The following is a 19,104-nucleotide window of genomic DNA, read 5'->3' as shown; positions in this document are numbered from 1 at the left end:
GAGAAAACCTCCAATGGACTGCGATGAGGAAGTTGAAAAGAACTCAAGACCCACCTCTTCATGGAATTTCTCCTCCTCAACACCTAGGCCATCACGTTGCCCCTCGTGCCACCTGACTCGCGAGACGCAACCCGCCCTTCTCCTCCCTGCCCACCGGTAGAGCTGTACCCACTTCCTCTGTCCCCCTCTCTACTGCAGGAAGATCACCAGGGTGGAGAAATGGCCTATGGTTGTGGGGCGAGTTCACAGGGTGAGACATGATATTGTTCCTTGGATGGGATGCTTGTAAGATCATTCCGAGAGAGGTTATAGCAGCTTGCCATTCTGATGAATGTCGGTCTATGGTTCGAACCAAGCCATTAAAACCTAGGTTTGAAAATGTCTAAAAATGCTACCTCCCCAGAACCAATCCTCTGTAACCCTAAAGTCACATATCCTCCTCCATACCACAGGTATGCCAAACGAACGTTGAATATGTGCCCTTTACTACATCATCCATCTCTAAAAAGATAAAACCATATAACTCCTCTATTAACATCAAGGGAGGAAAAACTATCTGTAAGCCTTTTAAAGAAGTAGAAACATCTAATTTCTGTCAAATGGACTGCATGTCCCACAATCCATCAGGGACTGTGAAGAAGACGAGGGCTAAGAAGGCAGGCAGGTGTCAAGGCCAGGCGAGCAGGCCTAATAGCTTTTGGCAAGGTCAGGCAATTAGTCCTGAGGGCCTGTACCTGAAGCCAATTAACCCACCTGTGGGGCATAAAAGGCTGCAGCAGGAGGGAGCAGTTTAAAGAAGCTGGAACAGGCACAGGAAGGTCGGCAGTAGCAGAAGTATAAGGAGCAGAGTACGAGGCTGGCAGTGAACAAGGAAGTGGGACCACAGAAGGGACCCCGGAGCAGAGGAAGAGCAGATTTCACTTGCCGGCTCGGAGCTGGTCCTGTGCTCACAAAACCTGTTTAGCTGTGGCAGCATTGGAAGAGACTGGTTGAAACAGGCTGTTTTTCCAGGTGCGCCTAATTGCTGTGAATGCAGAGCTGACGTCGTGCATCCACCCAGGTGCTGTGTGCAGAAACAAGCTGAGGGAAGCTGGAGAATGGAAGACTCTCCCTTAAAAAGGCCAGATCGGAGACACCAGTGCAGCAGAGGAGTGTGGGTCCCAAGAGTGCATGTAGCAGCAGAAGAAATTAAGTCTGGATGTAGAAGCAACCCGCAGCCGCTTTGATTGAGGAGTCGGTGAAGGAAGCTCTGGACTCCAAATCATCAGGTTATACCTTGGCAGTAACTGTAAACAGCTCAATTCATACTCGCCTGCATAACAAAGCAAGTATAAGTTGTTCGCAGAAGTGGGAAGTCATTTTAACAAGAGAATTGTCACATGCTTCTACCAACAAGGTTAAAGCACCCACGTGTCGAAAAACCCTTTTCTTTTCCACATTGTTAAGAATAAACTGTTGCCGAGCGGTCGTGTGTCACCTATTAAAGAAGAGAATGTTGTAGAGCTGAGATTGTTCAAGATGAGAAGATAGTCTGGAAGCCATAAACATATTGTTGTGATAGCTGCAAGACAGAAAGGGAGGCAAAGAGGCTGCCCTTTCTTTCCATACAAGAAGGAAGAGTGTCTTGTCTGAAGTCTTGTTAAAGTTGCCTACAACTCTAAGTCGCAGTAGCAGCAGTAAAACTGTGGTTGTCAATAATTATGTCAGAAAATTATTATTTTGTAGTAGATGTAGAGGTACACTGCAAAAAGGAAGTCCACTCACAGTATCAGTAGCAGAAGGGAATTGCTATAGAGAGAGCAAAATCTGAGAAGAAGCATCCCTACACAGTTGTATCTAAAGATGCTGCAGAAGTTGTAAGAAGAAGAGTGGTTGCTAAATATAAGTAATTATAATGTTGTCTTGAACTTTATTCATTCTTTCCTGGAAGGAGGCTATCCACGTACATCATTGGTACTGTTGTCTTCTTTGTGAAACTTCGAAAGGGATATTTTCATCAAGCGAAGAACGTATTACCAGTGAATTTTTGTTTGTTTGAACTCTTTGGTTCTTTGGAACCTTTTCAAGACGTTATTTAAGACTTTCTTTTTCTTGGAGGAAATTGACTTTGTGACATTTCTGTGTGAGCAAGATCTGCGCAGGACAAATAGAAGTCATCCAAGACACTGGTTATTTGGTAACCTTTTTATTTATGTTTATATGTTATTTTGAATGTTTCTGTTTAGTGTGAGGGTTAGTTTTGTTCATGCTAGGAGGTGTTTCCTTAGATCCTAGGCTAGGTGGAGAACCCCCCAGTAGAGTATGTTCAGTTAGGGTTTATATTTCATTTTTGTTTAAGATAAAATGTCAAATTTTGAGAAAACTAAACCTAGTTGTGAGTCTCACATTACTGACCCTGAACACTCCACTCACTCTGCATCACCTCCTTCCTCTCCAAAAGATCCCAAATTACATAAATGGTCCCCTTCTCCTCTACACGCCCTATTATCAAAAGAATACCGCAGGGTGCCTCTCTATCACCCCTGCTTTTTAACCTCTACCTGAGCCCCGTCCCTGCTCTTAGCACACGGCATGGCTTGCTGCAACTACTCATTTGACACCCAAATCCTCTTCATGATCCCTAAGGACACTTCCAGCCCCTTCCAGGACCTCTTCTCATGCCTCCCTGAAATCGACCTCTGGATGACGGATAACCATCTCCTCCTCAATCCAGGAAAAACTTAGATCATGATCTGCAGGAAGACTGCCCTCGTCCACCAACCCTCCAGTTGGCTGTCCTCCCTAGGTCCCCCTACCTATCTCCAACACAGTAAAGAACCTTGGATGCATCATGGACTTAGGTCTGACATTAGCACATCACATCAACTCCGTGTCACCTACCCTCACAGAGTTGCAGCAATCGCGACCCTCGTCCTTTCTTGCCTAGACTATGACAACTCCCTTTACCTGGGTGCACCTGCATCTCCACTCCAAAACTCCATCGAGTCCAAAACACTGCAGCCAGGCTCCTCCTGGCCCTAGGCCCAAGAGAGCACATCACATCCGCCCTCTGTGTTCTGTACTGGCTCCCTGGCGACGGTCCACCTTCAAGTCTATGTGCATCACCCGCCATGCTCTGCACCACACAGGCACAGAGAGCCTACAACACAAACTTACCCCCTACGGACCCAACAGAAACTTGAGATCAGGCAAGCTCTCCTCTTGGTCATCGCTTCCGCTAAATCAACAAGAATAGTGTGATCCTCCTTCTCCGTCCAAGCACTGATGATATGGAACTCTAGCCCCCTTAGCATCCACTCCATAGAGGATCACCTCACCTTCCGGAATGCACTCAGGACCTAGCTATTCCCACCTGTATCTTGACTGACCTAATCCGATTCTCTGTGAACTTCAACCCCAGACAGATAGGCGCGTGCATCGTTGAGTTCACCGAAGGAGACTCCAAGAAAGTGCAGAGCATGCACAGAATGGATTCCCATAGACCCACATGACAGGACCAGCAGTGAAACAAGTAATCCTCCTAAAGGCATTGCCACCCACCCGCAAACATCTGCAATCCCCCGCTATTCAATCTCATATCACCACTGCCACTAAAATGCAGCTAAATTCTGCGATAAAATATGGTCTAGATAGACACATAATCAGTCTCCTTGACTTGCATACTCTCCCTACAGCCTTCACAGCACCCAACACAAAGCCAATTCTACATGGGTCGCTTGCCGGGACTTAGCCACCCCTACCTACCTTCGTACTGGCTAAATGCACACACATTCTGAATTCCACCAACTAATCTCTCGTACCTTGGTCCTCCAAGGGTGTCCACCTACAGCGCTTTTAGGCCATACCATTGGTAATAGTCACTATACAAATGCCATATTCTCCAGCATTGGATCTTTCATAGATTCAGATGCTTGAATATTCCCCGTCGTCAGACTGGGAATCCTCGTGATAGATATAATTCTTAAAAATGTTTTTAATATACACACATTGCTACATAGCCATGCATGTACATAGCCCATTATGGCCTATGAACCATTCTATTGTGTAGTCCCTCCACCTCACTTTGGACCTTTATGGCCCCAGCCAATGAGGTGGCAGGGCTTAAGCTCTGCCCCTGGCAGCCATCTTCAGATTTTTCACCACAGTCTACAAGACACAGGGAATCCTCAAGCTCTCTGAACTTTTCAAATCTTTTCTACTTTCTGTGTAGAATATATTTGTCAAATATATTCTGCTTTGTTCTCCTACTAGGGGCTTTGTTCTCAGTGAAATCTTGAGACAAGAAACGGTTGTTTTTGACTCAAAATCGTCGTGTAAACCCTATCTTCAGAAATGGCTGCACCTCAGGCTGTCAAGAAGCCTTCCCTGTCCAGGGACTGCACAAGGTGCAATAAGAAATCAGTTTACATGAAAGACCCACACGAACATTGCATTTATTGTCTGTACGCACATGACATTTAGAAATGCGATATTTGTAAAACGTTTTCCAACAAGACCCTTCAGGACAGGCAAAGAAGACTCCTTTTACACCTGGAAGCCAGGGATCAATCTTCGGATGAAGAGTCTGTCAGGACAGCTCCTGTCCAATCCAGCATTCCATCTGAGAGGCAAACTTCAAAGAGAAGGTCCTCTTCAGTGGAAAGGAGTTCCTCTCCCATTGCCAAAAGCAAGAGGAAGCTGGAATTAATTCCCTTTCTGCCTCCACTGGACTCATCAAGCCAGAAGAAGTCACATTCATCAGCAAAATCTACCTCCAGAGGTAAGGAGGAGTTTGCAAAAAACTGGGGGGGAGGGGCAGTCGTCGACGGGGAAGCTGTCCATGAGTGAAGGGAAAGGTAAAGGCCCGTCATCGGCTATACTGTCAACGAAACCATCATCGACGACGATCACGCATAAGAAATCGTCGACGGCAAGATCATTGTCACCCGATTTATCGTCCACGAAGCACTTGTCGGCAAAGAAAACACACCATTCTTCCACGAAGCATTCGTCCACGACACACTCGTCCACGGAGCACGTGTCAACGGCCAAACCACATTCGTCAACGAAGCACGTGTCGACAAGAGCCAACCCGCAGTCACTGACGAAGCCCTCGTCGACGGGATCCAAACAACATTCGTCAACGGACCCACTGTCGACGGAACGTTTGTCAACGAAGGCACCATCATTCATAACACCGCAAGTTCCTACAGTGGCGGAGGAATTGGAGCCCGAGGTGCCTTCTGCGCACGACAGTGCGACACCCGTCATTGAAGACAATCTCCTGGAGGCTGCTGAATCTACTAAACCAATAGTACCGCATGTTTCACCTTTGGGCGACATGACAGAGCTCCCTGATGTGATCATGCGGGAAGAATTTTCTGATGCGGAGGTAGTGAAAGAACGACCTGGTCCCTCCCCTAAGCAACACAGTCCTCCTTGGCAGCCATCCATGGAAGAGGCCGATTATCCTCTTGACCCGGTACTGATATCTATACAGAGGATCGTGGAGGACTTTTACAGACGCCAAAGGGAGAAGAAAACTCTGACTGATCCCATAGAAACGGAAACCTATCGGAGAGACTCATCTCCAATTCCAGGCACGTCAGGAAGTTCACCTCACATGAGTAGACCTCAAAAGAGAATGAGATCACCGGAGCCGGCTCGAAGACCTAGGAGCAGCACTCGCAGTGCTTCACCGACAAGAGTCCCATCACCTCAGTCATTGCATAGACATCGATCACCGGAGAGGTATCCAACAATAGTGCCGTCCACAGCTTCGGTCTCAGATTGGCAAGAGGATCCTTTTAGAGAATTCTCTGATCCAGAGCAAAGTGAAATTACACAGGAGCCTGACGCAACGAGTGAGTGGGATGACTATGTAGTCGAGAAGCCCAGGAGGAGAGATTCAGCAGGCGAGGCCTCACCGCCGGATGATCTGGTTTCTTTCCATACCATAATAGGCAAGGCTGCAGAATTGTTCAAAATTCAAGTTACATCAGAAGAAAGGAAACCAGTGCTTTATGAGCACAGGGACAAACGCAGGAGAACGGTGACCACCATCCTTCTCCTTGACACCATCTGGGAGTCCGGATCCAAGATCCTATCCACATCCTTATCTACTCCGGCTCTGGTGTCCAGACCAGAGAAGAAATATAAAGCTCCAGAGTCTGCACTGCTTTGTTTGAGAGGACACACAAAACCGGACTCAGTTAGCACAGTCGCAGCAAGGAAGAAGTTCGCCAATCCCGCCTCACCTCTGTCAGCACCACCGGACAAAGACGGGCCTAAGCTAGAAGCCATGGGCAGGAAGTTGTCATCTTCTGCATCGCCTACCATTAGTGCGGGTAACGCGCTGGCCATGACCGCAAGGTTCGATCGCGAGCTTTGGCTTGCATGTCCAGACTGGCTAAACGGTTACCACCAGAGCTCCAGGAAGAAGCTAGATTGATAATCGCTGACGGTGAAGCAACATCGGATCATATGATCGATGCAGCGGTTGATGTGGCCGAATCAGGTTTCAGACAGATGGCACACGGCACAGTACTCAGAAGGCAAGCCTGGATGAAAGCTACTAACCTGAAGTCCAAGCACAGATATTGGACATGCCATTTGATGGACAAGATCTCTTTGGAAAGAAGATAGATGACCACCTGAAAGGAATCAAGGCAGACACGGACACAGCCCGAGCCATTAGTTCTTTGAAGGACAAGAATAAGGACAATCAATCTTTTCATCCCTATAGAGGCTCATCTTCCAAATCCAGAGGATACGGTCGCTCCTCGTATGCGCACAAAGCACAAGGCGACACGTATCAAGAGAATAAGTATCAGTCTTCCAACAGATACGCCCACAGGGGCAGGCGTGGCTCTGCCCAAGGGAAGTCGCAAGGCAAGCAAAACTATCAGACTCTTTCCCCTCAACGCCACACCCCGGTGGGGGGGGAAGGGTAAGCCAGTTCTTCCAGCGCTGGCAGTCAATCACATCAGACAAATGGGTGTTACAGGTGATCCGAAAGGGCCACACCTTAGATTTTCTAGACCAACCTCCTTCCCTGGCCCCAACTTCGCACAGGGTGCATATGTTAAGACAAGTCATGTCCGAAGTGCAAAAACGTCTCCAGAAGGCAGCAGTAGAACCAGTGCCGTTCTCTCAGAGGGAAAAGGGTTTCTACTCCTGTTTCTTCCTCAACAGAAAGAAAAACGGTCAATGGAGGCCCATCTTGAACCTGAGGGCATTCAACAAATATATCAAATGCATAACATTCAAGATGGTGGCATTACAAGGGTTGCTACCTTGGTTAAACAAGCACAACTTCTTAGCCACTTTAGACTTGGAAGACGCATACGTTCATGTACCGATCCATCCAGCCCACAAGCAGTTCCTCAGGTTCACGGTGGGGGAGCTTCAGTTTCAGTTTCGAGTACACCCGTTCGGACTAAGATCGGCACCGAGAGTTTTCACAAAATGCTTGGCGCCTGTAGCTGCAAGTCTCAGGAGGGCAGGAACGGAAGTCTTTCTGTACCTGGACGATTGGCAGATAAAAGTAAGTTCCGCCGCACTGGCTCGCTCAGCAGTGTCGAGGACTATTAACCTCCTAAAAGAGTTATGTTTTTCCATAAACAACACAAAGTCCTGCCCCGTTCCCAGCAGAACAGCTCTCTTCCTGGGAGCCGAGCTCGATACCAGCATTCCCAGGGTGAGGCCATTGACAGAAAGAGTAGCAGCGATTCTATGCTCAACATCGAGCTTCCTGGAGAAAGAGACAATATCTGTACGCTCTTACAAATCCCTTCTGGGCATGATGTCATTGTGCATATTCCTCATACTGAACTGCAGACTTCGCATGAGACCGGTTCAGGAGGCCCTGGACCACCAATGGAAACAAGCTCTGGGATGCTGGGAGGACATCGTCCAGATTTCATCGACGTTACACAAGGCTCTTCGATGGTGGAACGTTCGGAGGAATCTTCTCCAGGGGATGCCTTTTCAAGCACCGACATCGACCCTTCTGCTGAGGACGGACGCTTCCTTATCAGGCTGGGGGCTCATCTGGCTAACCTCCAAACCAAGGGCACTTGGTCAACACAAGAGTCCCAGCTTCATATCAATGTGTTAGAGCTCAGGGCCATAAGGTTAGCGCTGAACGCTTTTCTGCCTGTGGTAACGGGACAGGTACTTACAGTCCAGACGGGCAACACTACCTCCATGCACTACACAAACAAGCAGAGAGGCACAAGGTCAGAAGTCCTATCACAAGAAGCCCAACAGTTATGGGCATGGGCCTTACATCATGGGGTGCAAATCAATGCAGAGCATCTTCCGGGAGTGGACAATGTCCTAGCGGACAGACTAAGCAGAGGGAGCTGGACAAAAAGGTAACCCAACGGATTTTTGCCTTATGTGGCCATCCGCATATTGACCTTTTTGCCACCAGGGACAACAAAAAGTGCAAGAGGTTTGCCTCGAGGTACCCGGAGTATCAGTCCCTGGGAGACGCGTTCTCTGTGAATTGGACGTGAAAGTTCCTCTATTCCTCCCGTCCCCCTCCCCCATTCCCCTCATGGCGAGGGTGCTTCGCACGGTGAAAGAACAGGATTACTCTATGATCCTAATTGTACCGGTTTGGGCGCGGCAGGTCTGGTACTCGACGCTGAAACATCTATCCAGTCGGTCCCCTATCTGCCTCAAGACGCATCAATATCTGTTGACACAACAGAACCGCAAGCTCCTCCACCACGACCCGAGGAGCCTATCTCTCAAGGCATGGTTCCTAAGCAGCGCAAACTGATGAACCTGAAGCTACCATCAGAATGCTGGGATATCATCAGGGCCGCGAGAGCTCAGTCGACACAAGCCACTTACACCAGGAAGTGGACTAGTTTTTCCAAATGGTGCGAGAGATCTGCCATCGATCCTCTCACGGTCTCTGTTGATCTGCTTCTACCCTACTTACTCTACATAGCTAAGTCAATGCTTTCATTGTCCTCCATCAAGGTCCATCTGTCAGCCATGGCGGCGTACACAACAACCCCAGAAATGCTATCCTTGCTCTCTGTACCGACGGTTAAAATCTTCCTGAAAGGGTTGATGCGTACTTATCCTCCTATGCCCTCGCCAGTCCCGAACTGGTGCCTCAACACCATCTTGACAGCCCTCATGGAACCTCCCTTCGAACCCATACATAGATGCGAAGTGAAATTCTTGTCCTGGAAAACAGCTTTTCTGATAGCCATCACATCAGCCAGAAGGATCAGTGAGTTACAAGCCTTCTCTTCTGAGCCTCAGTTTACTTTGTTCCAGAAGGACCGTGTCATCTTAAGGCCACATCCTAAGTTCCTTCCCAAGGTGCTTTTTCGAGATGACACTCACTGAGCGCATTGTTTTAGCAACCTTTTTCCAGAACCACTCTTCTGAAGCAGAAAGAACATTACATTCTCTAGATGTTTCTAGAGTATTGAAGTTGTACTTGCAGAGAACCAAGGACTTCCGCTCCTCAAACTCTCTGCTCATTGCTTTCTCTGGCCGTACCAAAAGTCAACATATCTCTAAACAAAGTCTGGCACGCTGGGTATCGTCCTGCATCACCCACTGCCATCAGATGAAAGGCGACCCTCGAACTAGACCGCCATCTGTGCACTCCACCAGAGGGAGAGCGGCGTCAACAGCATTACACGCAGGGGTGGCCTTGAAGGGCATATGCAGAGCAGCCTCATGGAGCACTCTGCACACCTTCGCGAAACACTACTGCCTAGCCGAAGACACCAACAAAGAAACTGCCGTTGGTCGGGCAGTGCTCCGCCATCTCTTTGCATAAGGTAGGACCAGCCTCCTTTCCCACCTTTCCCGAAGTATATAACAGTTGTGTTGCTGCATGGTAAAGGTTTGATCAGAAATGTTTTTTTCTGGATTTATGTAGATACGTATATGATGGTGGCATGTTTTAACTGCTTGGTATTCTATTCAAGCATCTGAATCCATGAAAGATCCAATGCTGGAGAAGTCTTAGTTACTTACCTGTAACTGTATTTCTCCAGCATTGGTATCTTTCATAGATCCACATGCGCCCACCCGACTCCCCTGAGAGGCTGCTCCTATGTTCGGCATCCATTATACTGTAGTATCTACGGTTCAAAATCTGAAGATGGCTGCCAGGGGTGGAGCTTAAGCCCTGCCACCTCATTGGTTGGGGCCATAAAGGACCAAAGTGAGGTGAAGGGACTACACAATAGAATGGCTCAAAGGCCATATTGTGCTATGTACATGCATTGCTATGTAGCAATGTGTGTATATTGAAAAATGTTTTAATAATTATTTTTATCACCCAGGATTTCCAGTCTGATGACGGGGAATATTCAATCATGTGAATCTATGAAAGATACCAATGCTGGAGAAATACAGTTACAGATAAGTAACTAAGACTTGCATTACATTATATGCTATTATACCACAAAAATGATAGGTGTGTAATAATGTGTAGTTTAGATTGATCCTTTGATAGAGGAAGTTAAACTGTACACATGTATGTATTGAAGTGTTGAGGGTGGATGTTGCCTTGTTTCCTGCAAAATTCTCATCAGTATTGTGCCAATTCTAACAAGATTATAATATAGACCGTATGTTGAAATTTACAACAGCCTCTCCTTATTATTAATAGTATGTTTTATTTGTATGTGTTTTACCTTGAATCTTAGTTCCCAGATATTTGTCAAGTGATAGGTAGATAAAACTTTATTTCGGGCACCCATAAAAGTACATTGAAAACTCACAGCACAAATGTTATATAACTCAGTACAATAGCTAAAAATATAAAACATCACAATAAAATTACACATGCTACAATAAAAGTGCTCAATTCCAGCGCATGCTCTACATAAGCATATTTGTTGCGCACAGATAACACTTGGGGGGGGGGGGATAAAATCATGTTAAAAGCTGTATGTGCATTTCTTAACCCATAATCTCTAGACAATGGACAGAGATATTTTGCACCGCAGTTTCGCGTACAGAGGGCATATTAACAAGAAGTATAACAAATCATCCACATCATGTTGATTGCAAGGGCACCTATTCAAACCTTTCCTTTGTTTGTCCTGCAAGGTGCCTTTCGTAAAAAGTAGGTTAGACCTTAAGCGAAGGAACACTGTCCTCCTCCTTGTATCATTAAACCAAAACATGTATTTTGATGGTCCCAGATCGTTCTTCCTGCTAAGATAACCCATGTTGCTTCTTTTATTAGATTCACAAGCCTCTTTCAATTTAGAAAAGGCCTTGGTCAGGGCCTCATCCCCCCACCTGATTTGCCATAGAAATAATCCACCGGACCAAGCTGTTTAAAAGTTATACAAATATAGTTTAGCCATTTTAACTTATATTATACATCTTAGTCCAAAATATCCTGAATTAATGACCTCGTCAACGATACAGCTGGATTACCCCAGAGACGGAGCCAGTACAACAGTGGTTGGAGTTGAATAAGATCTGAAGCAAACATCATACCACATTCTTCATGTAATATGAAGCCGGGAAAGCCTTGATTCACCCCCATAATTCCTCTTAGGAACCGATTTTCTTTCCTTTGAATAGACAAAGACGCCTGATGCCCCCAGACTGCTGCTTCAAACATAGCCACCGGGATGGACTTGGCTTTATAAATACGTAGGGCGTGCTCAAACGGAAGCCCGCCCATACTATTTCCATAACGCAGTATGGAGCCATTAATCTGAGCGCATTTACTGGCCTGAGTATCAATATGTATACGCCACACAAGGCCTTTTGAAAATGTCACACCCAAGTAGGAAAAAGAGCAAATCCATGGCACGGCATGTCCTTCAGCCAATCTGGTTTTTGTTTTACTTTTTATAGTCCCAATACACAGTACTTTTGATTTTGACAGATTTATATTCAGATCTGTTTCGGACATGTAACTACAAAAGCCCTTCACCAACTGTTGGAGGGCCCTTCCCGTTCTTTTAATAAGAATGGTATCGTCAGCGTACATTAACACCGGCAGGCGTCTTCCAGCTAGCTTAGTTACATCACTCCAAAAGGTCGTTTGAAATGGCAGGCAGTGAATTGATATAAAAAATAAAAAGCAATGGTGCAGACACACATCCCTGTCTAACGCCACAAGTTGAATTTATGGGATTTGATAACTCCCCTAATGCATTAACACGTACTCTTACTGAGAGGTCTGGGTGCATAGCTACCAGGAGATCCAGTAAAGAGGGCGGCATGCCAAGGCATCCTTTGATAGATGAATTATACCCGTACACCGGTACGTATTGAAGAGTCTAGGGTGGATGTTGCCAAGGTTCTCTAGAAAATTCTCATCAGTATTGTGCCAATGCTAACCAGATTATATATAGACTACATGTTGAAATTTCCAACGCCCTCTCATTATTAATAGTGTGTTTTATTTCTGTGTTTTAACTTGAATCTTAGTTCCCAGATATTTGTCAAGTGCATTTCTATGTATATTTTTTAATAGTTCTTTTCATAAATGTATAGCGTTTTTTAACAGCATATGCTTTCAGAAGTGAGCGATTGCAAGGCACAAACCTCACCATCACTGTCTAAATAGCTTCCCTTGCTGACAGCATGAGTTGTTTGGTTTGTTCATCCCATGAGAAGGACTATTAACTGTGCAAATGTACCTCTGCAAAAGTACTTTCAGAATAAAACTGCAAGTAGTCCCTTTGACCATTTGTGTGTGCCTTGCCTTCTCTCAGGTTTTTGAAGTCCTCAGCCAATTGATCACTGACAATCTTGATGTGAACCGTTGGCTGTTCAAAGTGGATGAATCCTTTGGAGGACATGGCACAGCCTACTGCGACATTGCTAGACACCTGCCTTGCTACGCGCAGGCCCTAAAGGAGTTCAGAAGGTACGGCCATGAGAAGTGGATCAAGAAATGGGCGCAGGTTAGTCTCATATTCATGCTGTCAAAATATAGTATGGTGGGAAGCAGATAACAGACCCTTTGGAATCCTAGTGCTGTAAGGCACAGACCTTGAATCTTTCTTTTTTTTCTGTCTGTTTATCATTCATTGTTTTCGCACGGTTGCACAGGGTAAAGAAAATGCATGATGGAAAAATCCTTATTTGTTTAGTTGTTATTGGAAGAAGTAATTGCCCTTATCATTCATACTGAAACTTTTTAAAAGCATCTCGGCAACCTTTAATCAATGTTTGTGGACAGAACAATGAAGGATTAAGAGTTTGCAGTAATACCACAACTCTATACCAAAATCCATTTTCCCCACTGATTAAACCCTAATTTGGGGTGGGGGCATCCCCCCAATCCCTCCTCCCCTATTATCTATTCCCTATACACCACCCCACCTCTTATGTCCCCCCACACCCCATATTTTTTACTGATTATTTTCAGCAAAATATTTTTGCCAAAGCATGCTGTGCAAGTTCAGGGCATTGGCTTCCCAGTGTTAAAGTAGCTATACACAATTCCTCTAGGTGTGCAACCTCCAGAATCTTTTATGTGCAAAGCCCTTTCTTAAGCAATCACCTTTTACTAAGGCCTCACAAAGAGCCACACATTTGCCATTATGCATGTCGTTTTAAACTACCTCGCTAATTGCATCCATTCTCTGTCTCCTTCTGTTTGACGTACTTCTTGAAAACTTTACCAGTCAGTGGTCTGAATCCAAAGTAGTTATCAGGCCTGCCAAATGCTGTAGATGCGCGCTGTTGTGTTCAGGAATCAAGGACTGGTGCCTTTAATAGGATAGTAGGAGGAGGAAGGCATGGGTGAGGGAAAAGGCAGGGGAGGAGTTGAGAGGGATGAAGTCAGTCAGGAGTAAGAATGAATAAAGAGTCTTTATCTTTGTTACTGGCTCCATGCATTATTTGTACACACCTCTGTTGTCCCATCCAAGCACCCTCCCCCTCCTGGCACGGGTGTCACAGCAATGGGTAACGAGGAAGAAACGGTCCTGTGCCCCCTAACGCAGACAACATGGTCCGTGGTCATCGATCACTGCCTCCTATTTCACACCAAATGGCACCCTCCCAGCATCCCGTACAAAGGGCCTATCATCCAAAGAACTAGCAACTCCTGCAAGCCCAGGGAAGGACTCTCCTGCATTTAACACCGCTGCACCTCCGCCACTCATCCTGGCGAGCAGAGCCGACCGCTCCGTCCCTCCCCACGAAGGGTTAATATTCTGCTGCCCATCCACGCCACTCACCCACACAACAGAGCCAGAAGAGACAGAGAACGTGGCAGCACCAAAACAGCGCATCCACTTCCCCAGAGATCACCTTCTCGCCTCCTCAGCTCCTACAGGGCACTTCCCACAGCCAGCCCCTCCAGTGCCATAACTGCCCTACTCCAAAGTCTGGTGGTGCCCACAACACACAAGGTGCCCGCTACACAGCTTACATGGGGCTCCTCCACCCCATCAGAAACACTGCCCAAGAGCACTCCTCTAGGCCCATTCCATCAAGGACTCTGCCAAGAGCCCTCCTCCAAGGCCATTCTAGTAGAGACCCTGCTAAAGAGCACTCTTCCATGGCCATTCCATCAGAGAGACCGCCAAAGAGCTTTCCTCCAGAGCCAGCCAAAGCATCACAACTCACTCCACAACTCACTCCATCTCTCGAGAGCAGTTCAAAACCTACCACAGCCTCACTATATACTCCACTGCCACAGCGCAGCCTCTGGCTAGCCCTCTACCACAACGAGAATTAAGTGTATTTAGAAAAAAAAGAGTTTGGCTCTGGGGAAATCCAGTCATGCCCAAAAATGGAGGAGTCCAGAAATGTGACAAATTGCTGCTTTATTAATCCAAGCAGGGATATGCACATGGATTCTACAGCTCCAAATGCACTCTCAGCACATTACAGGTGGTCATTGAGGTTTTAAAAGGGTCTGACATAACAACCAAAAGTTACATTCCTGAGCTCTAAGCGAGATTTGGATTGGGTGAACAGTATAGGCATAATTACAGTATATAGGGGTAAAAAAATATGATTAGGCTGGCCAGATCTGGTAACTCTGCCTGGCACCACCCCCAGAAGGTAGGTGCAAGCCTTGTCAGTTTAGGAAATTTACCAGCATATGAGCAAAAAATGATGTGTGGGGAAGGTGATCTCAGAGCACCGCCTGCCTCCCACTAATGTTGCTACTTCCAACTTCTCAAGCCTGGAGCATGGACACTTTCTCCATCTTCTGTCTTCAGTTTGATGGGACAACCATATCTGTCTGAATGGGCCTTGTTCCCCAGCTCACGTGTTCAGGGACCGTAAAAGTGATTTTCTCTGGCTGAATTTATGAGGGATTTCGGTCCTCTGTCCTTGTAGGCGCTGTATCTTTTCTGCAGACTCAAACTCTCTCCCAGGGTCCTTGTCAGGGCTTGACAAGCTGCCTGCTCTGCCAGATCTGCTTTGTGTTTCAGTTTTAAGTTTTCCCAATTCATTTAAATGCAGTTGTGGCTTCCAATTTACTTTCATGGCTGCTCATGGTAATTGCTTTCTCTGTGTCAGCAAGCAGTTCACGTGTGTTGTTTTGCACCTGGCTAATGTCTCAGCAGGTGTGTTCAGCCATGTCGCCTTTTTATGATTACTTTGGTGATGTCATCCGGATATGGTCTGTTGGGCTGCTTCAGTGGTTGGCATCCGTCATTTTAGGGGATATGCTGGGGGGGTTGATACCCCCTCAACAAGAACCTCACTCCACACCTGGAAGACCAGCAGACAACAGCCTGACACCACCGGATCTCAATCCAAGTGCCTCACAGCAACAGGGCCTACAGCATGGAGGAGGGACAAGCAGCCCAGATCACACAAGCGACACCAGCATCCAGAGCATCGTTCCTCAACCATTTCAACTACAACCCCAACAAGACAGAGGACCCAGATGGGAAGAATGGTTAGAAGAATTCTCCGATTTCATCAAAGCAGTGGGGGATGACAAGTCACTGGTACTACTGGACATTTTCACCAATCTGGCGGCGAAAGATGTAAAGACTATCTTCAAAACTATCCCAACACAAGAAAGGATATCATATAACATGACCATTGCGGCCCTCAACAGAAAAGGTATATTACAACCAAACAGAGGTTATAAAAGGTTTGCTTTCAATCAGTGTTATTAACTGTCCCACGAGACAGTAGATGCATTTGCCATCCGACTACAAAAAAGATCATGTACTGCGGATTCGCAAACTTTACAGATGAAGAAGCGATCTGCTTGAGAATAATAGAAGGCTGTACCTCATTGACTATCTGAAAACATCTTCTAAAGAACCTGCTACCACTCGATGAAATAATAGACCCGCCACGCATATACGAAAGAAATGGTGTCCGGCTCCCTTTGAGGGAATGAAGAAGGGAGAAACAGTTGCTGCCATCCACATCACACAATCACCAACACAGCCTCTGCACAGTGCAAACCTACCTCGTACCAAACAGCGACCCAGAGAAACCAGGGAATGCGAATATGCTACAGGTGAGGTCTGATGTTTCTACACAGAGGACCATTCCCAGCCATTGGGCACCAATGCTCTAAGTCCAGAAGAGACAACCACTTCGTCGGTATGCAGTGAAGGGGTGCCCTTCCCACAAGGACCCCTCCTACAGGCTCGGACGGACATGCCCATGAGATTGGAAACACCAAGATCAATGCCATACCCCCGACAGCAGACTCCACCAACTCTCCCAAGAAGGATGATAAGAGCGCTAGAAGATGTATACATCCAAGAGCAGCAGAACCAGGACGACCCAACAGGATGGTACCCCAGAGAAAACGTACACCTAATAAGCGAGGAACTAGAAGATGAAACTGCACCAAGAGTGACACTACCAATGAGGAGGCCGAAATAACCAATGTATTGTCGACTCATGCATGGTGGTCAACGTCATGAGTGAACGGGACTATAACCCCATCCAGGAGACGTTACCCCCTTGTGACGGTCACAGAAAGAATATACCAATGGGGTGCGACCCAGCCCCTACTGTCCTCTGGACAATTCATGCATCAACTCTGACATAAAGAGCTAATGATTGCTGCAGCCATACATGTCCTCCACTGTCCACTGGCTAGGTGGTGCCTACTAAGCTACGAGACGGCACATGAACTCGCGCTTATTTATAATACACTACGACAGCTCAGAAATTGTACAATGCCACCCAGTAATGCAAGTTACAATATGCACCATGGACCAGACTCAAATGACGAAGACCTTTATGCGCGCTTCATTCCCAGAGTTATTTCAGGGGCTGGGGAAACTAAAAGACTCAGTGGTCAAGCTACAAATAGACCAATCGTTAAGACAGGCCCCACATCCCAGAAGGATTGGATTTTGCCTCCAAACGGGTGTCAGAGGAAATACACCTCCTCTTCCAAGATGACATCATCGAAAGAGCAGAAGGCCCAACCATGTGGCTTGGCTATCACTGCTAGTTCTAGACATGCTAGTTCTAGACATGTGCATCCCCAACATCGCCATCCAACGGGTGATACTCCCGGGTCTCAACTATGATTGTCAGGCTCAACAAAACAGTTAGGTTCTCCAACCATGACCTTAATCAAGGATACCACCAACTTGTCGTCCACCCTGCCCCGAGACCCTACAGTTCCCATCCGCATTCAACTATAGTGACGACATCCTTGTGTTTGGTACTTCCCAGAAAGAACATGTCCATACACTAGAAGAGGTTTGCAAGACTAACACTAAATAAAAAGTGTGACATAAATAAGAGGCAGTTAAATTTCTTTGGACACATTCTTTCGGACCAGGGGATGATCGCAGACCCTGAAAGTACTAGCCATCGCCAGGCTAACACCCCCAACACAAGTGACCAAACGCAGGTCCTTCCTGAGAATGACGGGTCACTGTGCACACTACCTACTGAACTATGCGACAATGACAGAACCACTGCGACGACTACCCAAGAAAGAAGTCTCTTTCTGTCTGAAAAGGAATGCCAAAAAGCATTTTAAAACCTACAAGCGGAGTGATCAACAGCAGGCCTCCTAGGGTGTTTCAACCCAGCATGGAATACAGAAATGACAGTAGATGCCGGCCCTGTGGGACTAGGGGCCATCTTGGCCCAAAGTGAGATGGAAGAACATAAAGTGAAACATGTATTAGCTTATGCCAGTAAAGCCATATCCGAAACAAAGCCGCCTACTGCCAAGCAGAAAAAGAAAGCCTGGCGGCTGTCTGGGCCTGTGAATACTTAACCGTTTCGTAATTAGGCACTAGTTCACACTTTTCACGGACCACCAAGCATTGCTGTCTCCGTTTGGAAATCCAAGGATGAAAATACCCCCACGGATAGAAAGAACGGGCATTAGACTCCAGGAGTGCAACTATAACATTTTACACAAACCGGGCGGGGGGTGACTAAAACCCAGTGGACTACGTATCGAGAAACCCAAAGAGGCAGACAAATTGCAACCTCGAATCCTACATACAGTACATACAGAACATCTCAGAAACAGCTCTCCCCCCCCCCAAATCTGATGATGGAAACGCTTGCAAAAGAGTCATAAGAAGATCAAACACTCAGCATAGTACACACCTCACGAAGGAGGCCAAATGGAGGAACTACAGGAAAATATTGCAGACAGAAAGGACCTGGTGTGATACAGGCATGGTATCAAGAGATGACACAGACAACAGATGTAACAGTTTTGAAAACCTTTATTAAAATGTCAGGATGGGTGAAATGCCTAACTTGCCCTACTGCTATGGTGGGAATAGCCCTAACTAAAGAAACTAAGGAAAAGTCAAAGTCTGTGGGTTCAACTCAAAAAGCCTGTCTGTGTCAAAACCTATGTTTGCCTTCACACCTAATGCAGAAATATAGTGTAGAGATGTTCTAACTTAAATAGTGTTCAACAACAAAAAAAACCCTCCAACATCTCTTCCCCCATTCATCCATTCAAACCTTTTAGCTTCTCACCGCTTACCACTAGGGAAGTGGAAAATATCATCAAGAAGCTAAAACCCTCTAACTGTCAAGGCGACGCCTGCCCAGCACCAATCATAAAGGAAGCAGCACCTGAGCTCGCTCCCTTTATAACATCCTTCATCAACTCTTCTTTTAAATCTGGCATAGTACCTAACAACCTCAAGGATGCTTGGGTAATCCCCTTAA

General features: G+C 46.5%; 1 protein-coding gene across 2 annotated transcripts in view; it reads left to right on the top strand.

Annotated features, from left to right (window-relative positions):
- IQCH (IQ motif containing H) overlaps window positions 1-19,104 on the top strand; it is a 1,923,049-nt gene that overhangs the window by 1,073,866 nt on the left and 830,079 nt on the right. For both annotated transcript variants that reach the window (XM_069625132.1, XM_069625131.1), the window contains one exon: window positions 12,711-12,902. In XM_069625132.1, the coding sequence (XP_069481233.1) occupies window positions 12,711-12,902 (192 nt within the window). The remainder of the gene's footprint in view (window positions 1-12,710; window positions 12,903-19,104) is intronic.

The sequence above is a fragment of the Ambystoma mexicanum genome, chromosome 11, assembly GCF_040938575.1.
Source record: "Ambystoma mexicanum isolate Mex_15411 chromosome 11, UKY_AmexF1_1, whole genome shotgun sequence".
Classification (NCBI taxonomy): domain Eukaryota; kingdom Metazoa; phylum Chordata; class Amphibia; order Caudata; family Ambystomatidae; genus Ambystoma; species Ambystoma mexicanum.
The sequence above is the reverse complement of the archived record's forward strand: the minus strand, read 5'-3'. Positions and strand labels throughout refer to the sequence as shown.